The sequence below is a fragment of the Aquarana catesbeiana genome, linkage group LG02 (assembly GCF_042186555.1).
Source record: "Aquarana catesbeiana isolate 2022-GZ linkage group LG02, ASM4218655v1, whole genome shotgun sequence".
NCBI classification, from domain to species: Eukaryota; Metazoa; Chordata; class Amphibia; order Anura; family Ranidae; genus Aquarana; species Aquarana catesbeiana.
In genome coordinates, this window is record NC_133325.1 from 378,845,258 (window position 1) to 378,868,014 (window position 22,757).

At 44.6% G+C, this 22,757-nt stretch overlaps 1 protein-coding gene across 1 annotated transcript in view; it reads right to left on the bottom strand.

Annotated features, from left to right (window-relative positions):
- NXN (nucleoredoxin) overlaps nucleotides 1-22,757 on the bottom strand; it is a 223,449-nt gene that overhangs the window by 51,192 nt on the left and 149,500 nt on the right. Inside the window, exon 6 of the mRNA XM_073615136.1 lies at nucleotides 9,476-9,655. Within this exon, the coding sequence (XP_073471237.1) occupies nucleotides 9,476-9,655 (180 nt within the window). The remainder of the gene's footprint in view (nucleotides 1-9,475; nucleotides 9,656-22,757) is intronic.

Consider the following 22,757-nt stretch of genomic DNA (forward strand, 5'->3'; position numbering starts at 1 on the left):
AAATGATAAACAATTAAAACATTTTTTTTGTTTGCTTTGTTAGTGAATATTTTTACACATACAGTGGAGATGGAAACCCCCTTACGTTTTTCACTCTTTGTTATATTGCAGCCATTTGCTAAAATCATTTAAGTTCATTTTTTTTCCTTCATTAATGTACACACAGCACCCCATATTTACAGAAAAACACAGAATTTTTGCAGATTTATTAAAAAAGAAAAACTGAAATATCACATGGTCCTAAGTATTCAGACCCTTTGCTGTGACACTCATATATTTAACTCAGGTGCTGTCCATTTCTTCTGATCATCCTTGAGATGGTTCTACACCTTCATTTGAGTCCAGCTGTGTTTGATTATACTGATTGGACTTGATTAGGAAAGCCACACACCTGTCTATACAAGACCTTACAGCTCACAGTGCATGTCAGAGCAAATGAGAATCATGAGGTCAAAGGAACTCCCTGAAGAGCTCAGAGACAGAATTGTGGCATGGCACAGATCTGGCCAAGGTTACAAAACATTACTGCTGCACTTAAGGTTCCTAAGAACACAGTGGCCTCCATAATCCTTAAATGGAAGATATTTTGGACGACCAGAACCCTTCCTAGAGCTGACCGTCCGGCCAAACTGAGCTATCGGGGGGAGAAAAGCCTTGGCGAGAGAGGTAAAGAAGAACCCAAAGATCACCGTGGCTGAGCTCCAGAGATGCAGTCGGGAGATGGGAGAAAGTTGTAGAAAGTCAACCATCACTGCAGCCCTCCACCAGTTGGGGCTTTATGGCAGAGTGGCCCGACGGAAGCCTCTCCTCAGTGCAAGACACATGAAAGCCCGCATGGAGTTTGCTAAAAAAACACCTGAAGGACTCCAAGATGGTGAGAAATAAGATTCTTTGATCTGACACCAACTTTTTGGCCTTAATTCTAAGCGGTATGTGTGGAGAAAACCAGGCACTGCTCATCACCTGTCCAATACAGTCCCAACAGTGAAGCATGGTGGTGGCAGCATCTGTCCTGTACTGTACTCCAAAATAAACAATTTACAGTCAAGTTAAAATTCCTTTTATTATAATTGTGTTATAGACTGTGCTAGCTCCTGCAACTGGATAAAAGGTAGGCAAGATCTATAAAGGGTTTTCACAAATGTAGAGTGAGGGGTTCTGGAATCCATCCAGAATCGAATGGCTTCAAAGAGTCTTGGATGTAATGAAATCCTAAATCCTGTCTTTTGAAGATCTGCAAGCTGTGTGAGCGTGCAGGTGTACACACTCATTATAAGCAAGGACCTGGCAATAGGACAGGGCTTACATCAGGAGACAGGTGTGTGCTCCATCTAGGAGACAGGCATATACTCCCATTAGGAGAGGTGCTCAGGAGACAGAACTCCAGGTTGAGGAGAGATTACTTACCCACAGGACCGAGAGTTGGCACAGCTAAACGAGTCTAAAAGGACTGGGAGAGCTGAGGCAACTAGTTGGGTCCAGGGGACTAAGGGAGTCTAAGTCTTAGGCTTCATGTACACGGGACGTTTTTAAAACCTCTCCCGAATTAAGTTGACAGATAGTAACCCACGTTTAAAACGTTCGTTTTGCTGCGTTTACATGCCACGTTTAGCGGCGTTATAAAAAAAAAAAATTTTTTTCTTTTAAATAGCTAAAAATGAAAAACGCCTGTAAGCGAAACGCGGCTAAACGCGAGTTGCCACGTTTAGCTGCGTTCAGAAGCATTTGGCACTTGAAATGCCTCTAAACTCAGCTACTCAACCCATTTTTTTGCATTCCAAAAAAAGCCTCTAAACTCAACTGCCTAGAAACGATTGTAAACAACCATACAACTGATAAGATAACAGGAGAGTTCAGGAGCAGTTGAAAAAAATGCCCAACTGCTCCTAAACGTCCATTTAGCAGCAGCAGTGTACATGAGGCCTTACAGGAGTGAGAGAGCCCAGGGTGCCTGGCAATCCCCTACTGAGAGGCCAGGGAGTGGGCTTGTGCAGCGAGAGGCTAAAACTACAAGCTCAGTGAGCCAGGAGAGCTAGGTGAGACAGTCTGACCAGTGAAAAAAGAAGTGGTGCTGAACAGAAAGCGAGATGGCTCAGATATTTTTTTAATCTATTTTGCTGATGAAAATCTCCTGCGTAGGCAACCGTTTTGTGGACTTTACTTTTGTTTGTTTCATTAAAGGGGGCTGACAAGCCCTGAACCACAGTTAGAACTGGCGTGATTTCACTAAAAAACACATTCACCACTAAGCTAATAAAGATCAAGATCACATAAGTTATGACGTCCAGTTCCCCTGGACAATTAGAGTTGTACACTACACCACAGCCCTTAAGGATGGCATCCACAGCAGAGTTGGAAACCCACTATGTTAGGGAGAACTCTGGTTGGACAGAAGCATTAGGCGATCTAAGTATTGGATTTGCTTGATCCACAATCTGAGTATATTGGAGTGAAGAGGTCTGGAGTGAAACTGGACAAAAAAAAAGTGCCTTGAAGGAGGCTATCATTAAGCCCAGAATCCTCATGCAGAATGGAACTGAGAGGTACCATCTTGATCTTGAGGTTCTCATGAGGGATCTTCGGGAAGCAACCTTCTCTTGAGGTAAGGAAAATTCTGGCCGAGATGTCTTTCAGTAGGAGGTCACCCAGGTAACCTGTGATATGAGTCTGCAGAAGACCCAGAAGCATGGTAAACACTTTTGTAAACACTCTGGATGCAAAGGAGATCCGAATGATAGTGCTACACAATAAAAGTGTTGGCCCCTCACAGCAAAATGCAGAATATTTTGATGTGAGGGAAAGACATGGATGTGTAGATTGACATCTTGTCTACTGATGCCAGAAATTCCCCTTATCTGAGAGAAACAATGACACATCATATTGATTCCATCTGGAATTCTAGCTTTAAGTGCAGTATTGGGCGGATGCCCTCATTTTGTTTTAGTACAGTGAGTAGGCTTGAATAGAAACTGTAAAAACATTCTTCTGAAGGAACTGGTACAACCACTTTTGTGCTTGAAGTTGGTGCAAGGTGGTTCTTAAATCTGCCTTATTTTGGTCTAAAGCTGGCAGGTTGGACAGAAAAAAGGGAGGAGGGGGACAGAAATAGAAACTCTATTTTGTACACCTTTCAAATGACAGATTGGACTCAGAGGTCTGGGATGTCATGGGTTCACACTGACAGAAATGTCAAGAGACTTCCCCCACTTATACAAGTGGGATCGCCCCTTCATTGTGAGTAGAGATTCTGGGCAGGCCTAGTGTACTTGGGAGTTCAGGGTTTGCAACAAAAGGAGGTGTTAAACCTTGGTTTGGAAGTAAAGGCCTGCGAAGAGCGAACGCTTTCACTGAGTAGGAATAGTAGCCATAGAAGAAGACTTAAAATTCCTTTTTAAAAGTAGCTTTCGCCTAGTAGTGATTTCCTTGATGAGTTTATCAAGTGATTCTGCAAAAATGCATTCACCATCAAAAGACATGCACACAAAATGCTTTTTACAAGCAGGTTCAGCAGAGCAAACTTTCAGCCACAAAATCATGAGTATATGCAGAGATGAGGAGCATTTTAGAAACTTAGTGAATCACAATTTCTACAGCATTAACACAAAACAATGCTGAGAACATCAGCTGTAAATGTTCTAAATGAGCAAGGACCTCAAAGAGCTTCCTGTTCTCTATTCATATCTCCTGTCCAGTTAGCATTAAGTCTGGCAAATGGACATAGAAGCAATAGCTGGTTGCAGGCAGGGGCAAAGAAGGCCGTTAGGTGGGCTTTCAGATGCTCATCTACAGGATCCAGAAGATTTACCCCCCCCCCCCATGACCAGGCCACTTTTTGCGATACAGCACTGTGTTATTTTCACTAACAATTGTGCTACCGTGCAACACTGTACCCAAATAAAATTTATGCCCTTTTTTCCCCACAAATAGAGCTTTTACTTTCTGCTATAAAACATATTCAATTTAAAAAAAAAAAAAAAAAAAAGTAAAAAATCTAATTTCTTCATCAATTTAGGCCAATATGTATTATGCTACATACTTTTGGTAAAAAGTTCCAATAAGCGTACATCGATTGGTTTGCGCAAAAGTTATAGCGTCTACAAACTATGGGATATATGTATGGAATTTTTTTTTTTCTAGTAATAGTGGCGATCAGCGACTTACAGCAGGACTGCTATATAGTGGTGGACAAAATCAGACACTAATGCCACGTACACACCGTCGGACTTTTCGACCGGACTGGTCTGACGGACCAAATCCGATCGTGTGTGGGCTTCACCGGACCTTCAGCGGACTTTTCCAGTCGCAAATCTGACGAACTTTAGATATGGAACATGCTTCAAATCTTTACGTCGTAACTCCGCCGGACCCAGAAATCCACTCGTCTGTATGCTACTCCGACGGACAAAAAACGACGCTAGGGCAGCTATTGGCTACTGGCTATCAACTTCCTTATTTTAGTCTGGTGTACATCCTCATGTACGAATCCGTCGGACTTTGGTGTGATCGTGTGTAGGCAAGTCCAGTCGTTAGAAAGTCCGCCTAAAGTCCGTCTGACGGGCTGTCGGACTTTTGTAGCCGAAAAGTCCGACCGTGTGTTCGCGGCATAACTGACACCTTTTTGGGAACCAGTGACACCAATACAGTGATCAGTGCTAAAAATATGCACTGTCAGTGTACTAATCACACTGGCTGGGAAGAGATGCTTTGCAGGAACACAGGATACATGCCTTCCCTACTGACAGAACGGCAATCTGCCTTGTTTACATAGGCAGGCTGCCATTGTGCCTCTGTATCAAATAATCTTCAGGTGGCGGCAGACAGAGTCCGTGCTACTCGCTGATATAATCACAGTGGGAGTGAGCTGCTGGCACCGAGCATCCGCACCCACTACCCAGTAGTGCCCGTTTACGTACAGTCAGGTCCATAAATATTGGGACATCGACACAATTCTAATCTTTTGGGCTCTATACACCACCACAATGGATTTGAAATGAAACGAATAAGATGTGCTTTCACTGCAGACTTTCAGCTTAAATTTGAGGGTATTTACATCCAAATCAGGTGAACGGTGTAGGAATTACAACAGTTTGTATATGTGCCTCCCACTTTTTAAAAGACCAAAAGTAATGGGACAATTGGCTGCTCGGCTGTTCCATGGCCAAGTGTGTGTTATTCCCTCATTATCCAATTTACAAGGAGCAGATAAAAGGGGTATTTAAAGAATAAAGTTGGGAATAGGTGGGGTTTTGTGTGTCCAGATATAGGACCAGCTATAACCCAGGCACTGACTGTGTTGCTGTGGCTGTGTAGAAAATGGCAGCAGAAATATAGCAATGTGCTTTGTTCATACTCAGCAGAAAATGCGAGCAAGAAGGCCTTATCTGGGATGTGTAAACAATTACCACCACCTCCTAAGACTAAGTCTGAACAGGAGGAGAAAACCCTCCAGCTTTAAACTGCTCACATGGAGTAACATTAGAGACAAAATGTCAGGGTTTGCCACAAGTAAATAACGCCCAATTCCTAATATCTATAAAACCATATAATGTGCTATATGAACTGCAGATTGAGCTTGAAACCAGTGTAAACATACAGGGAAACCATGTTTTACCTTACCCACTACTAAGGGCCGGGGCTTGGCCTATTATGGTGGACATACCTACAAAGAGGTCTCCAGGGTCCAGGCCCTAGACATGTATAGCACTATGCAAATAAATACAGAAAAATGCACTAAATGCCAAGGTGAGTGCCTAAAATGGGATCCAGTGCCAAAAACAAATGTTTCAGGCCAGCGCCACACAGTGGGGTCTGGGTACAGTCCCAAGGTACACACCAAGGTTAACTGGTCCAGAAACTTCTGGATAGTCAGAGCTGCAAGTCTGCTTCTGATAAAAGTGTTGGAGAAAAAAAATAAATGGTTTAAACAGAGAAAAACTGGATTCTCACAAAGCGAGTGGGGTTATATGGTTCACTCTGTGGGAGGCTCTAGCGTTTTTTTTTTTTGGCCAACTTCCAATTACCTGAAGTTAGATAAAAACAAGTCCTGTATCCTGTACCGTATGATTAAAATATAATATTTAATTACCACCTATCTTTCTCTGACATCTTAGTGAAACCCTGGGCACTGCTGCCTATGAATGGTGGATCTATGCTATACTGACGTGGATCTATTTGCTAATTTAGAAAACAATGCAAATGCTATGAAAGAGGGTCACCAGGTTAAATAAACACTTTCTAAGACTACTTAACACCTAACAACTTGCTCTGTATGTACACAAGGTCAGATGTCAAACCTTCCTCAGCTGCTTTGTGTCATTTACATATCAATTATCAGTTGTTTTATTTATATCGACTATACATACAGTACTGTGCAAACACTTTGGTTACATCTGAAAAAGCACTGTAAAGGGAGGGTACTTTCAAAAATAATGAAATAAAGAGTTTATATTTATTGCCACCTCAATACCGCTGTGCATATATATGGCCTCATATTGAAGTGGTTATACTAGGATCATGGCTGCAGCTACAGCCACAATCCTGGTGTCACTCTTTGTAGCTGGCAATTTTTTTTTTTTTTTAAGTAAAAGTGATCCAAGTCACTCTATCACGTTTACAGGCGGCACAAGGGGGCTCGTTCCATCAGGGAGCCCGGGACCAATGCATAAGGTGCACTAGACAGAGTGAGAGGAACTTTCATTGTCCCCCCCCAGCCCCCACCTCCCCTCTGTGATGTCAGAAACATTTTGTCACTTCTGTTTGTTTGCAAGCCGTCACAGGTCGATGATTGGTTGAGCATGGGGCCCAGCGGGGTCGGGGAGGCTGCCTGTACCACTTCCCTGTTGTCTAATTAAGTTAGGTTGTCCCTTCGGGGATCTTCAAGATCTACTGAGGCAGCCGGAGTAGGTGGTCTGCTTCCTCCACAGTCTCCTTCGCTCAGGCTGATTCCGCATCAGAAGAAGGTAAAAGAAGAGGAGTGGACACAGCACCCCAGGCAGTCTTCAATCATGAGCCATAGGGCAGTCTTCGATCAACAGCCATGGATCATCACCTTGACACAGTACTGCCCTAATCTGAAACTATACTGCGCTAACCTGACGCTATGCTGGCATTGCATAACTACAGCTCCCCTTTATGTTTAATTAAAGCATTGCATTAGGTTAATGATATGCTGTTTGTAAAACCACGCCCATTTTGAATGAATGTCCCTCCTCCTAATTAAAGTACATTCTCTGTCTGTGAAAGGTGACCCCTGAAATGTTTACAAACTGTTGGCAACAATGCTGAACTCCTTCTCCCATTCCTGCACTGCACACAACCTGGGCACAGACAGGAGAGCTCCTCCTCCTCACACAGCACATAGCTGAGATCCAATTTCCTTACACACAGCTACGACCTGTAGAGTATGTAGCTGGCTGCTATGTTGCAGTTCTCATCTGTGAAATTCCCTGGTCGGAATGGCAACATAACTGCAGTAGCCATCTACGCACTGTGCAGATCATGGCTGTGTGTAAAGGAATCCAATCTCATCTATGTGCTGGTTAGGGAGGAAGAGCTCTGCTGCCTGTGCCTAGGCTGTGTGCAATGCAGGGATGGGAAAAGGAGCTCTGCTGAGTGTCCCCGCCAGCAGTGACCCCTGCCCTCTCCAGAGTGCCCCGCCAGCAGTGACCCCTGCCCTCTCCAGAGTGCCCGGCCAGCAGTGACCCCTGGTCTCCTCAATGCTAAAAAGTACAGGCAGATATTTATCCATCATGCAATACCATCAAGGAGGCAGTCCTAAATTTATTCAGCGAGACATTCATTTAAACATACAGCCAAAGTCACAAGGAACACGTTCAGCAAAAACAAGGAGACTTGGAAGAGATGGTATGGTTCTCACAGAGCCCTGATCTCAACATCATTGAGCCTGTCTGGTCATAAAGGTCATTAACTGGCCATACACTAGTAAAATTTCATTCATAATTTTTCATTTGAAGATTTCATTCGATTTTGTAATCATTAATGGATGTTTGTTTTTGACCGCAATGACAAGAAAATTTGAAGGAACAAGATAAAAGTTTTTTCTCAAACTAATGTTTAACAGTGTATGTGGTTATCATTTCGGAAAATCTATTAATTTCAAAAATTGAATGTTAAAAAGAAAATAATATTCGCCAAGCATTCTAATGTATCCATTGAATGCATTCAGAATTTCTGTTCAAAAAACTACTAGTTTATCGCCAGCTTGAATCCACAAAAAAAAATTGTATTTGTTCTAGAACAACCCAACTGCCTGTTTTTTTTTAAAACACCGTGCACTGTACACTATGGGGGTTATTTACTAAAGGCAAATCCACTTTGCAGTACAAGTGCAAACTACAAGTGCAAAGTGCACTTGAAATTGCACTGAAGGTGCACTTGGAAGTGCAGTCACTGTAGATCTGAGGGGGACATGCAAGGGAAATAAAAAACATAATTTTACCTTGCACATGATTGGATAATAAAATCAGCAGAGTTTCCCCTCATTTCAGATCAACCCCTCAGATCTACAGTGACTGCACTTCCAAGTGCACTTTCAATGCAATTTCAAATGCACTTTGCACTTGAAGTGCAAAGTGGATTTGCCTTTTGTATATAACCATATATATATATATATATATATATATATATATATATATATATATATTGTGGCAGAGCGTTGCCCTGCCAGGGTCTAGAAGGAGGATGTGACTCAGAATTCTCAACCAGACAAGTTGAGGGGCTCCAGGGAGCATGTAACATGAAGAGGAAACTGGCCTTTCAGTTTGCTCAGTGTTTTGTAAAGTCCACTTTGGGACCTGGAGCTCAGGGATTTCTGAGAGATCCGGGTGGGATGAAATCCCTAGTCCTGGGTCCTGATTGTAAGAACAGCCAGCATACTGATTAGTCAGGTGTGTGCTGGGCTTTTAGTAGTAACCTGACCACGGTTCTGGGCTCCACCCCGGCAGATAGGAAGTCTGAGTACCAGGAGTCAGGAGGGCTCCACATGGGAGCCAGAGCAGCAAGAGGCTGCTAGCTATATGCACCAAGGAGGATGGTTGGAGAAACAGTCTGTACGGGACAGACAAGGGCCTGGAGTGTAAGGCCAGAGCTGCAGTGCTGCAAGTGAGAGCCAACTAGGCTGAATGTCATTTTTTTGTTGATGAAAAAAGGAATGTTGAAAGCCCCTGTGAGGGAAACCTATGTTGCTTGCTGAACTTGCTTTTAATAAAAATGGGCAAACAAAGCCCTTAAAAAGAAGAACCAGCGAGTGGCGGTGTCCTTAAAGCTTTACATTTGACGCTGGTCCTTTACTATATATATATATATATATATATATATATATATATATATATATTCAGAATCAAGTAAATCTTATCAAAAATTATATATTTTGTACCATCAATTTTGTAAAGTATTCATCCTAAGCAGTGACATACTTAGAACATAATATTGTTATGCCACCTTTCTTTTTCCATACCTACAAAGAGGACAAGGCACGGCCCCTCGTTCAGCTGCACTGCGTTTAACTCTGTTAGCTCCACAACAGGTTTGGGGTGCCATGGAAATTCTTTACATTCGACATCGTGAAGGACCTCAACTCTTCCCTGTCGTGTAATGACTTCTCCTTTGGGATCCAAAATAATAAGATTGGGAATTCCTAGATGGGGAAAGAAGACGACAAAAAAAATTTGAAGAGAAAAGAAAAACATTAGTACAGATGACTAGGATAATGGTATTGCCAAAACAATTGCCAATGCTTTCTCTAAGCATTATAAAAACATCAAAAAATTCACACTGATTAAAATCTATTTGTCATAATTAAAGCGGTATTAAACCCAAAAGGAAACATTTTACTGCAAGCTTACCAATTCTTAGATGTGGTGGCTGCATTAGTTTTCTTTTTTAGGCTCTTTCTTTCTTTTATTTTCACCTGGTAAAAATTAAAGAAAGGCTTGTTCACATTTGTGGTTGGGGTTGGTAAATACAAATGGTTGATCTGCGTTTTTACTGTCCTCCCATCCGTTCCCCTCAGCATGGTAAAAATTCAACAGAACAAGCACTCTTGTGCAGATTTATCGGTTTACAGGGAGGAGAAACCCCATTTACCACGGACAGGGGTGCTTACAATGATCAGTTTTAGTTATTTAAAAATCTTTATCCCAAAAGGGGAAAAAAAAAAAAGGTTTGCTGTATCGGATTATAACGTGTTAGCTAGAGTTTGGCTTCAATTTGTTAGTGTGTTAAAATCTGCTAGAACATTTAATACTCCCCTACCCCCAGACTGACAATGCTGCTGTGCCCCCTGTGCACATTCATCCAGAATGAGGGCTCTCTAATACAGGAGGTGTGTTACTGGCCAGATCACCAGGGGGAAATGGGGAGGGGGCAATGGGGGGAAGCCTAAAAAAAAAGCCACCACATCTAAGGATTGATAAACTGCAATTTATTACATTTTTGGTTTTGGGTTTAATACCGATTTCAGGAAACGCTTTGAGAGAGTTCATTGGTTACATTAAGGCCCCTTTCACACATAATGTCTGTTTTTGATGGGGATCGCTCCGTTGATCCCCGCTGAGCCGGTGGATGACAGGTCCGTCTCTGAGACGGACTTGTCAGATCTCCGCTCTCCACTATGGGGATCGGATAAAAATGGATCCGCCTGTCCATTTTCATCCGATTTGATCCACAAGACAGATGAAAAATAGGGTTTCCATCCGTCTGAATTTAGTGGATCGGATGTCAGCGGACATGTCACCGCTGACATTCGTCGCTGCATAGAACTGTATGGAGCGTCCGTTCAGGTCTGCCTAAAAAACTGACAGGTGGAACTGAACGGTCCCGCATGTGTGAAAGGGGTCTAAGGGGATTGTAATCAAAAAGCCTGATAAATGATCCAAAATGTTTTGTACTGGAGTAGATCATGTTGAGTGTCTGAAAATGTGTATGAAGTCACACGGATTTGTAAATTGAGCAGATATTTTATTTTTGTCTTCATCTCCCACTATTTCAGTTTCTTGAATATTGGAACAACCAAGGAAGGATACTGTTAAAGGCACTTCACAGTCATATATCATCACACTGGTACTGCACTAGTTAATTATGCTCCTTAAATCTACTATTCCAATAAAAGTATGGTTTTTGTGAAAATTAGCTTTTTGTAAGTTTTGTTTAATTCAAACTATTCCAATTTCCTTTGTGAAACATTTTATGCACCCAGGCACAGCATTTGGAACCGCATATAGAAGGTACTAAAATCTAGGGGTGCACGGAATGGGTTTTTTGGTGCCGAAACGGATACCGAAAATTAAAAATACACTAGACCGAAAACCGAACCCGATACCGAAAATGACCAATAACGAAAATGACTGTATATATTTTAAATAAAATGTATACATTTTTATATAACATATTGCTAATAGTATTAGCAAAATTTCCATGCGATGCACCTCTAGAAGATATGATGCAGGAGATGGTCAGAGACTGCAGACATGGTACAGGAGATGGTCAAAGACTGCAGACGTGGTACAGGAGATGGTCAGAGACTGCAGACGTGGTACAGGAGATGGTCAGAAACTGCAGACGTGGTACAGGAGATCAATGCAGCCTCACCAGTGTCCACCAAATGCAGCTTCACCAGTGCCTGTCAGATGCAGCCTACCAGTCAGATGTAGCAAGTCTGCCTGTGCCCTTCATGCAGCCTCACCAGTGTCTGTGCCCATCAGATGCAGCAGCCTGCCTGTGCCCGTCATGCTGCCTCACCAGTGCCTGTGCCCATATATAGCAGCTCGCCAGTGTCCATGCCATGCAGCCTCACCAGTGCCCGTGTCCATCAGATGCAGCAGCCCGCCAGTGCCCATGACGTGCAGCCTGCCAGTGCCCATGAGGTGCACCCTGCCATTGCCCATCATGTGCAGCCTGCCAGCGCCCATCATGTGCAGCCTGCCAGCGCCTGGTAATGCGATGTCACGCTGTGTGTCAGAGCTGGATCTGAATCGTCGTGCAGCCACTGTAACAACGTCCCTGCCTCCTATGACACACGGCACAATGATTCCTAGCATTGGATCAGAGTGCCGTCTATCACAAGAGACGGTCTAGGAGACGGGACATCATTACATTGGCTGCACGGCGATTGAAAGTGAGAAGAGGAGGGAGGGGAGACTCTGAGGGGCGCGCCGGGATAATACATGTGCGGCACCCGGCGGGATGGCGCCATTATTGGCAACATTTCTCTTTCGGCAAAGTGTCGAAAACACCATTTACGGCCGATATGTTTTGGCGGCCGAAATTTGGGTGCATCCCTACTAAAATCACAACGCCAGTTCCACTCATTCAGTGTTCAGCTCCTCCCTCCAAAACAATAAAATTGGCTTCCACAGCATCAGTCCTTATAAGTGCTACTGTCTGTGTTAATTCAATGGTCTGCAGCACACAGCTAATCCACCTTGCTAAGGTGCTAATGCTGTTTGTATTGAATCATGCACACCTTTTCTGTGATGATATTGTGCACATTATAAAATATTACTCCACTAGGCATGCTCTAAACCAACATTTAGTCTGCTATGCGTACCTGCTGGATACAACATGTTTGACAAACACCACAAAGGAATACTTGCTACTCCAGTTTCTGCTCTGTCTCTTCACACACCATCCCTTTGCTACTGCCAGGCTGAATCAGATATCTGACACTTCAAGCATAGTTGCCAACATTGTAAAAAAAATGTATATGGACACTTTTTTGGCTGTAGGCGGAGTCTTATTATAATTATGGGCGGGGCTGCATTTGTAGGCGTGACATAGCAAAAAAAAAAAATGCGGCACGTGTAGCGCCGAAAAATGGGCTGGCTGACGTGAAATAGTGGTCGTGGCTTATATGGGGGTGTGATTAGAGTCTGAGATGAATGAGAGATGGAGAAATAAAGGGGAAAAGAGGGAGAGGGAAAGAAGGAGGGAAGGAAAGAAGAAGAGAGAGGGAAGGAGAGAAGGAGAGAGAAGGAAGGAAAGAGGGATGGAGGGATGGAGGGACAGAAGGCCCAGATCATACACCACAATAGAAATGTGTATTCCAGAGTTTAACAAATCAGCAGATAAAGATACTCCAAACACTGTTAGCACTTCAATCATCCCAGCACCATGGTTGTTGTGGTGTCAGAATGATTGAAGCGCATTATTACTATTATTACATTGTAATATAGAATGAAATAATTCAACTCACCAGAATCCAGAATCAGTGGGACCCCTGAGCATGTCACCTGCCACCAGATGCCATCAGGTGCCCCCAGCAGAGTCCGTCCTTGCATCAGGTGCCCCCAGCAGAACCCCTCCTTACAAGCTAATGTCCCCAGCAAAGCCCCTCCTTACATCAGGTGTCCCCAGCAGAGCCCCTCCTTACAAGCTAGTGTCCCCAGCAGAGCCCCTCCTTACATCAGGCGTCCCCAGCAGAGCCCCTCCTTACATCCGGTGTCCCCAGCAGAGCCCCTCCTTACATCCGGTGTCCCCAGCGGAGCCCCTCCTTACATCCGGTGTCCCCAGCAGAGCCCCTCCTTACATCCGGTGTCCCCAGCAGAGCCCCTCCTTACATCCGATGTCCCCAGCGGAGCCCCTCATTACATCCGATGTCCCCAGCGGAGCCCCTCCTTACATCCGGTGTCCCCAGCGGAGCCCCTCCTCACATCAGGTGTCCCCAGCGAAGCCCCTCCTTACATCAGGTGTCCCCAGCGGAGCCCCTCCTTACATCAGGTGTCCCCAGCGGAGCCCCTCCTTACATCAGGTGTCCCCAGCGGAGCCCCTCCTTACATCAGGTGTCCCCAGCAGAGCCCCTCCTTACATCAGGTGTCCCCAGCGGAGCCCCTCCTTACATCAGGTGTCCCCAGCAGGCTTTGTGTCAACCTAACTTTAAAAGTCAGGCACTTTTCTGCAGCAGAGAATGACATTTTCCGAACTATTTGGGCTAGGAACCCCAGCTTTGGATATGATGTAGAGCTAGTTCCCCTGGGTTTGCACACCAAATTTGGGGTCCCTAGCACCAAGTGGCCCTGAGATACAGGGCCCCAAAGTCAGTCAACCGGAGCCAAGTGGTTACAATAGAAATTGAGCTGCGGCGCCGCCCATCCCCCGCCCCTTTTCATAACATGTCAAAAGGAAGATTTTTTTTTTTTTTTCAAAATTGTCATATTAACTGGTTATTTCTCTCACAGAGCATATGCATACAACAAATTACACCCCAAAATACATTCTGCTACTCCTTTTTTACACAAAGTTGTCCATTTATAAGATATTTCCAACACATAGCAAATACATAGCAAAAATGACACCCCAAAATACATTCTGCTACTCCTGAGTATGGCGATACCACATGTGTGAGACTTTTACACAGCCTGGCCACATACAAAGGCCCAACATTGAAGTAGCACCATCAGGCGATCTACGAGCATAAATTGCACTCATTTCTCAACCACCTATTACACTTTTGAAGGCCCTGGAGCACCAGGACAATGGAATTGCCCACAAAATGACCCCATTTTGGAAAGCAAACACCCCAACGTATAATCTATGAGGCATAATGAGTCTTTTGAACGGTTATTTTTTTTCCAGAAGTTTTTGGAAAATGCGGGGAAAAAAATAAAAGCGCATTTTTTTTTTTTACACAAAGTTGTCCATGTGATATTTCCAACACATAGCAAAAATGACACCCCAAAATACATTCTGCTACTTCTCCTGAGTATGGGGATACCACATGTGTGAGACTTTTACACAGCTTGGCCACATACAGAGGCCCAACATCCAAGTAGCACCATCAGGCATTCTAGGAGCATACATTACATAGATAATTTCCTGGCAACCTATGATTTTTGAAGGCCCTTCATATTTCTAACACATAGCATGTACATACCAAGAATTACAATCCAAAATAAATTCTAATGCGGAAAGGGTAAAAAAAAAAAAAAAAAGTATTACCTGTGCTTTTAGTAGTGTCCACAGAAGAGAGCACTGGTCCAGGCAGCAGTCAGGGTTGTGCTTAGTGACAGCAATAGTAATTATCCAGGCAGCAGGCAGGAATATGGTCTATAGTCAGCACAAGGATATTGTCAGCACAGCCAAAGCATTTGTCCATAGAAATTGTCCAGGTAGAGACATGCGGCAGGCAAAGGCATGATGGCAGTAAGTCAGCAGCAGGCTGAGGGCCGCAATCGGGTAAAACCTGTGCACAGGGGTAGAGGCTTGACCCACCCAAATCTCTATGAAGCCTTCAGACTCCAGACCCTAGTCCGGAAATTACAAAACCCGGAGAAAACAAAAAAAATTGTTTTCTCCATCCGGAAAAACTATTCTGGAACCCCTCATATGTGAGACATATGTGAGACCCCTGTGTACTATAGTAGCAGGGCAACAGATCAGTCCAAGCGGTAGGCAAAAGCATAGTCCATAAAACAGGCCAGGGTCAGTTCACGTGCAAGCAGTCCAGGTGGTAGGCAGAAGCATAGTCACAAAACAGGCCAGGGTCAGTTCACATGCAAGCAGTCCAAACGGTGGGCAGAGGCATAGTCAAAACAGGCCAGGGTCAGTTCATGTGGAAGCAGTCCAAACGGTAGGCAGAGGCATAGTCAAAAAGCAGGCCAGGGTCAGTTCACATGGAAGGCAGTGGCATGGTTATTTGGGGAAGCATGGAAAATGATCAGCAAAAATGGGGAAAATATGGACTAATAATTTAGGGATGTACGATACAGTTCGAAGCATTCACCAATGCAATGGCCAGGTTGGGAGGGACAATGGAAGCTGGTATCTTTTCGAAAACCTCTTCTGCTGCACACGCAACATCTTTTTTGCAGTCTCCGGCCTGCTTCTGATGGTGGAATGTTGTACGGGAAGTGGCGTTCATGAAGTCGGCTAACAGCATCAGAGCGAAGGTCTTCTGGGGGGGGGGGGGGTCTTTGTTGATAGATGAGGGACGTGACTACTACTTCTATGAATTTTAGGAAGGGGGCGGGACTTTCTGTGGATTTTGTGTAGACTATGTAGGAACTGTAAACGGCCAAATGGATTAGATAAATTGCTACCTTGTTGTACCAGAATCGGGACCTCCTTATTGACAAATAGGGCTGAATCATTTGGTCATTGAAATCCACCCCCCCCCCACGTAGAGATTATAGTCTTGGACACATGTCGGTTTTTCAATGGGACCTCGTCTTTGCCGAACTACAACTGTAGTGTCATCGTGAATGGTGGACATCATGTGCACATTCCTGTTATCCTTCCACCTCAAGGCCAGCACTTCATTGCATCTCAGTGGCAGGCTGGTATAAAAGTTGTCCAGGTATATATGATATATTTTTTTCAGAAGTGGGTAAGCCAGGTCCCAAACGATTTTTCCAGTTGTGCCCATGTAGGCCGGGCACTCAGGGGGCTGGAGCTGGGAATCTCTTCCTTCATATATGAAGAACGCATACGGATATCCCGTGGCTCTCTCACAGAGCTTGTAAAATTTTACTCCGTATTTGGTCTTTTTGCTAGGAATATATTGTTTTATTCCTAGCCGGCCTGAAAATGGTACCAGGGACTCATCCACACATATATGCTTCTCGGGGACAGATTTCTGCAAATCGTTGGGAAAATAAATTTATCAGTGGGCGAATCTTGTATAACTTATCGGAATTTGGATGATTGCGGGGAGGGCACTGGGTGTTGTCGTTAAAATGAAAGAATCTCATAATCCTCTCATATCGGGACCTGTGCATTGTGGCAGAATACATGGGCATATGGTGGATGGGGATGGTGGACCAATAGGTATGTTCTTCATTTTTTTGTATAAGCCCCATGTTTAGGGTGAGGCCCAAAAACAATTTGAACTCCTCCAAATTGAAATCTCTCCACTCAAACGGACGGGCATAAGATGATTGGGGGTTGCTGGCAATATACTGCTGGGCATACAAATTTGTCTGGTCCACAATGAATTGCAGCAAAGTGTCGGGCAAAAACAGATGAAAAAAACTGATCTCTGTGAAATTTTTGGTGTTGGCCTGCACACCTGGCTGTGCTGTGAAAGGGGGAATAATTGGTGATCCCGATTTGGAAGGCAGCCATGTTGGGTTGGCAAGACCATCTGGCACGTATGTAGCAGCCCTGGCTCTTGGGGGACGTGACACTCCGGTAGTTGGGGGAGTTGAATTTCCTGTGCTGGTACTCAGGTGTGATGTGGCATCACTAGTACTGGGTCTGGGTATTTCTGCGCGGGGGGCTATCGCTGGTGGCAGCACTGGTACTGGGCCTTTGTTCCTGGGGCCTATTTCTGGTGGCAGCACTGGTACTGGGCCTGGGAATATAATCCTGGTTGCTGGCGGCTTCCTGGTTTCCAGAGTGTCGTGCCATTTTAGGAGGGACCCATTCTTCATCCGAATCATTACTACTCTCGATTGGTTCAAATGCCGAATTTGATTCGTAATCAGAATTGGAATCTGATGAGAACTCCCCGGTGCTCTCATCAGTCATGGAGAGGATCTGGAATGCCTCCTCACTAGTATAAACTCTTTTGGACATGGCTGTGTGGCGGGTAGCTGTGCGACGGGTGACAGATGGGTGGCAGGTGACGGTCACTGATGGGCTGTGCGGTGGGTGGCAGGTGACGTTCACTGACAGGTGATGATGGTGTGATGGGCGATGGTCACTGATGGGTGACAGGCAATGGTCACTGATGGGTGACAGGCAATGGTCACTGATGGGTGACAGGCAATGGTCACTGATGGGTGACAGGCAATGGTCACTGATGGGTGACAGGCAATGGTCACTGATGGGTGACAGGCAATGGTCACTGATGGGTGACAGGCAATGGTCACTGATGGGTGACAGGCCACGGAAGGTGACGGGTAATGGTCACAGATGGGTGACAGGGCACGGTCACTGATGGGTGACAGGTGCACCGCTGATGGTGGGTGACGGGTGACAGGGCACGGTCACTGACGGGTGACAGGGCACGGTCACTGATGGGTGACGGGTGACAGGGCACGGTCACTGATGGGCGACAGGGCACGGTCACTGATGGGTGACAGGGCACGGTCACTGATGGGTGACAGGGCACGGTCACTGATGGGTGACAGGGCACGGTCACTGATGGGTGACGGGTGACAGGGCACGGTCACTGACGGGTGACAGGGCACGGTCACTGACGGGTGACAGGGCACGGTCACTGACGGGTGACAGGGCACGGTCACTGACGGGTGACAGGGCGCGGTCACTGACAGGTGATGGTCACAGATGGTTGACAGGCGACAGTCACTCATGGGTGATGGGTGACAGGCCACGGTCACTGATGGGTGACGGGTGCACCGCTGATGGTCACTGATGGGTGACAGGGCACGGTCACTGACGGGTGAAAGGGCACGGTCACTGGTGGGCGACGGGTGACAGGGCACGGTCACTGGTGGGTGACTGTTGCACCGCTGATGGTCACTGATGGCAGTCTCTTATGTGACAGGTGCACTTTTATGGGGTGACTGTTGGGTGACAGATGACAATTGGGGGGCGATGGGACAGGTGTGGTGTTGGTGCAGACACTACTAAACATAGATCTGTAACTCACTGCTCCTGGCTCTTCTCTCCTCACATTGGACACGGTGTGTGAGGAGAGAAGAGCTAGTAACAGCTAGTGACAGCTCTTTGTTTACATTTAGTGATTGGCTGTGAATGGATCACAGCTGATCACGTGGTACACAGCCCTGGCCAAAGGCTGTGTACTATCGTCGGTGACGAGTAGTGTTCCCGGGAACACGCCGCTCATGATCGCGCGCATGCGCCGTGCAATGCGGGGGAGTTACCATTCGTGATAGGCCGTGACTTCATCACAGCCGATCACGTGGTAAACAGCCATACCCAGTGGCTGTTCACCCCTGTCGGTGATGAGCAGTGTCTCGGTGACACGCCGCCACTGACAGTACAGGGCTGCACGCACACGATCGCGTGCACGTCCGTTTAAACGGGCTCACGTCATACGACGTCCGCCCAGAACAAGAGGCTTACCGTCCCGCCGTCATATGACGGCGGGGCGGTAGGCTAGTGGTTAAAGACACAGAGGGGTTGATTTACTAAAACTGGGGAGTGCAAAATCTGGTGTAGCAGTGCATGGTAGCCAATCCGCTTCTAACTTCAGTTTGTTCAATTGAGCTTTAACAAAAAAACCTGAACGCTGATTGGTTTATATGCAAAGCTGCACTAGATTTTGCACTCTCCAGTTTTAGTAAATCAAAAAGTATAGATGTTGGTCCACAACCCAAGCTTCTCTAACAAGTAGGAAAGCAAAGCACAAAGACAGCGCTCACAACAGGGAACACACCTCATAGATTAAGGGTGGAGTCCTTCCCTGGGTGCTCTGGCTCAAATGGCCTCCAAAAGTATAAACAGAAAAGTCAGTGCTACTACCCATACACCACATAGATAGCAGAGCTCCCAGGTGCTCGATTTACAGTGAACAAATAGCCAAAGTGAACAAACGTAGATTAAGTCAGTTGAGGCATTTCAGCTTATAAGGCCTTAGACATAACCTGCCAATGAAAACGCAGCTCCAAGAAAGATGTAGCTGGCAACTCCAGAATCCCCCAAAAATATTTTTTTGCTACATGAAGCTCAAGATTAAAAACTGATGCGTTTCGGCATATAGCCTTGTTCACAGCAGCCTGTGTTCTCACAAAAGTAATCCAGAGGTATCGGGGTCGCCCCGAGATAGATACAATACCTACCTGATCAATGCTGCAGCTTTTATGAAGGCATTGTTGTAGTACAGCAATACAGCCAAGTTCTTTTTCCTGGACACCAGATAATTTTACATTGGATATTCTAAAACAGATGCACCCCTTGCTGTATCCTACATGCAAAAAGCCTGAAATGTCATTGCCAATGATAAAGCTAGCCATATGTTATGTGAATTTTTCCCAGGCTGAATGAAAAAATATCTATCAGTATTGTGGCTCGCTTAAGATGTTGCTCACGGTCACCCATCAGAGGCAACCCTATTTTATAAACTTGTTCAATCTGACTGAACTAATATTTTAGCAGCAAGCAGACAAAAAGTTGCACAGCACAGGTGTCACAAAGCAAATATAGCCACGATGATATAAGGACTACTCTGAATGTTGGCTTCATTATACAGAACTCAGAGAAATGTACATTTACTGCACTTTTTGATGGCACAGTTTGTAGTTACCTAACTGAATCATAAATAGTGGGGTAAATGACTGTATTCTGTAAAAATGACAGTCTGGTGATTTTAAATAGAATCAGTGTAACTAACAAACTATTAGGACAGTTTCTTTATAAATTGAAGAGAAAAATGCTTGTTTTGTTACTTTCATGAAAAGAAGTTTGTGTATGCAAAGCAAAAAAGGTTTAGCCGATTGTTTGATAATGACACAGAAAGCTTGCTCTGAATATAAACACATGGAGAAACCCACATATACAAATCAAAATTTGTTAACACAGGCTTGATTCAGAGCAGATCGGCCTGTGCTCAAGTATGTAGGGCTATATGCTTACAGCAATGATCTCTGGGACTTCCTCCACACATTTCATGGAATCCTACTACATTGAATTTGCGCTTCTAGGGAGCGTTTCTAATCCCCAGAAAATACCGTACAAACAGAAAACATGTTCTTTAACCACATGACAACCAAAATCTTTCAATGTAGTCATCCAGTTTAAAAGGTCATGCACACACATGTTAATGGAATCGAACTATACATTTGCTGCAGGGCCCAGTTCTTGCTTAAGGGACCCTTATTTTACATTAAAAAAGCCTAAGGCCTCATATACATGTACACTGGGTTTAAAAAAAATGCCACTTTTGTTTTGTTTTTTTCTGTCTATAAATGTACTATGTTAGCCTACGTGGCCATGCACACATAGGCATTCACAGGTATATTAGAAGGAGAGCGTTTACAGGCAATAATAAAAACCCCATCACCATAATGTTCAGGAGAGGAGTGTTTGGGCAAAAGAAACGTGAAACGCACTAGATGTGTTTATGTACGTTCAAGAGTAATGCATTAATATTTTGCCCAATAGAATGCATGAACATGTATAAACACATATGCAATATGCAGCTTTTACCACTTTTTTTTTAGGCAGCTCTTCTACCAGGAGAATAGGTGTTCAGAGGAGCTGGGAAAACGCTCAGTGTGCATGAGACCTTGTAAGAAAAAAGGTAGCATACTCACATCTCCTGTGGCCTGTCTCTCCTACTTCTCCTCTTACAGTGCTGCAATCTTTACCAGTCTATCCAGCATTTAAAACTTCCAGGAATACTGAACTTTTCCCTATCCACTCACACACTGTGGTTCCATCCTGAGCCCACATTCACATCGGGCCAATTTGACATGTCAAATCGGCGGCTATTGCTGGCAATGTGACCTTCCGAATCTTTGTGGCGCCGCACCGATTCCCAAACGTAGTTAATGTAATACTTTTGGCAACTTTGGGGGTGATTTGAATAGGCATCTGTGCATGAACCCGCACAGATGTCTGTCAAATCACCCCTAAAGTCGGCCGAAAAAGGGTTAAAATCACTCGTACAGCGCGGCTATAGCCGCGGTATAGCCGCGCTGTCCCACTGATTTCAATGGGCAGGAGCGGTTTAGGAGCGGTGAATACACCGCTCCTTCACCGCTCCAAAGAAGCGGTTTGCAGGACTTTTTTCACCGTCCTGCCAGCGCACCGCTTCAGTGTGAAAGCCCTCGGACTTTCACACTGAACAAACAGCGGAGGCTGTTTAGGGGTGGTTTGCAGGCGGTATTTTTAGCGCAATACCGCCTGCAAACCGCTCCAGTGTGAAAGGGGTCTAACAGAGGCTGCAGCACAAACGTGGATGGGAGGGGAGGAAGGAGACGTGCGTCATAGAAGAGGAGTATTATAGCAATTTCTTGTGCAGGAATCTTTTGGCCACTTTTTTTTTTTTTAGATTTTAGGATGTCACTTAACACTGCCAAGATTGGCTGGGTATGCTTTACACAGAGTCCTTTTGCCTTCAGTAACATCAGACATGACTAACAGACTGCAAGTGAGCATGAGGAGAAAGAAAATATGGTCTGCATTACTAAGCAGGAAGCAAAGTATGGAAATACAATAGGCAACTATGGCTGCTCATATGTATCCATTTCAAAGCTACGCACAGAAGCAAGGTTTTGAAATCATTAAATGCTCACTAATAAAATCTGTATTTTCTCATTTAATGTTTAAGCTCACAGGAACTCAACATAGATTTGTTCAATCCAAGCAGAAAGTGAAAATGTTTGGTACATGACATTGTATATGGCTGCTTAGTGATTTTATGGTTCATCATTGCTCTTATCAGGTGAACTACATGGTAACAGAGAGCTGCATTAACCTCCCTGGCGGTATGATTATTTCAGCTTTTTGATGCTGAAAGCAGTACAATTATTTTGCATGGAAATTTGGCGTTTTATATTGTAGGCTTGTAATTCTTAGGAATAACTCACTTAAATCTGTCCAAACAAGAGTCTAGTAGACATCCCGGGTATGATAAAGTTTGAAAAATGAAATCTAAAATTATAATATAATAACTATAAATAATTATAACAAATAATAATATAATAATAAAAATTCAAATCAAATCAAATCAAAAACACTGCAATTTGCTCAGTTGCAGAATTGTCGCTGTCATTACTTTTAGTGGTTGATGACTAATTTCCCCACGTTTTACTATCGCTCAATTCTGCGAGTGATTCTAATTTATTATCGCTGTTTTTTTTCTAGCTGGTCTA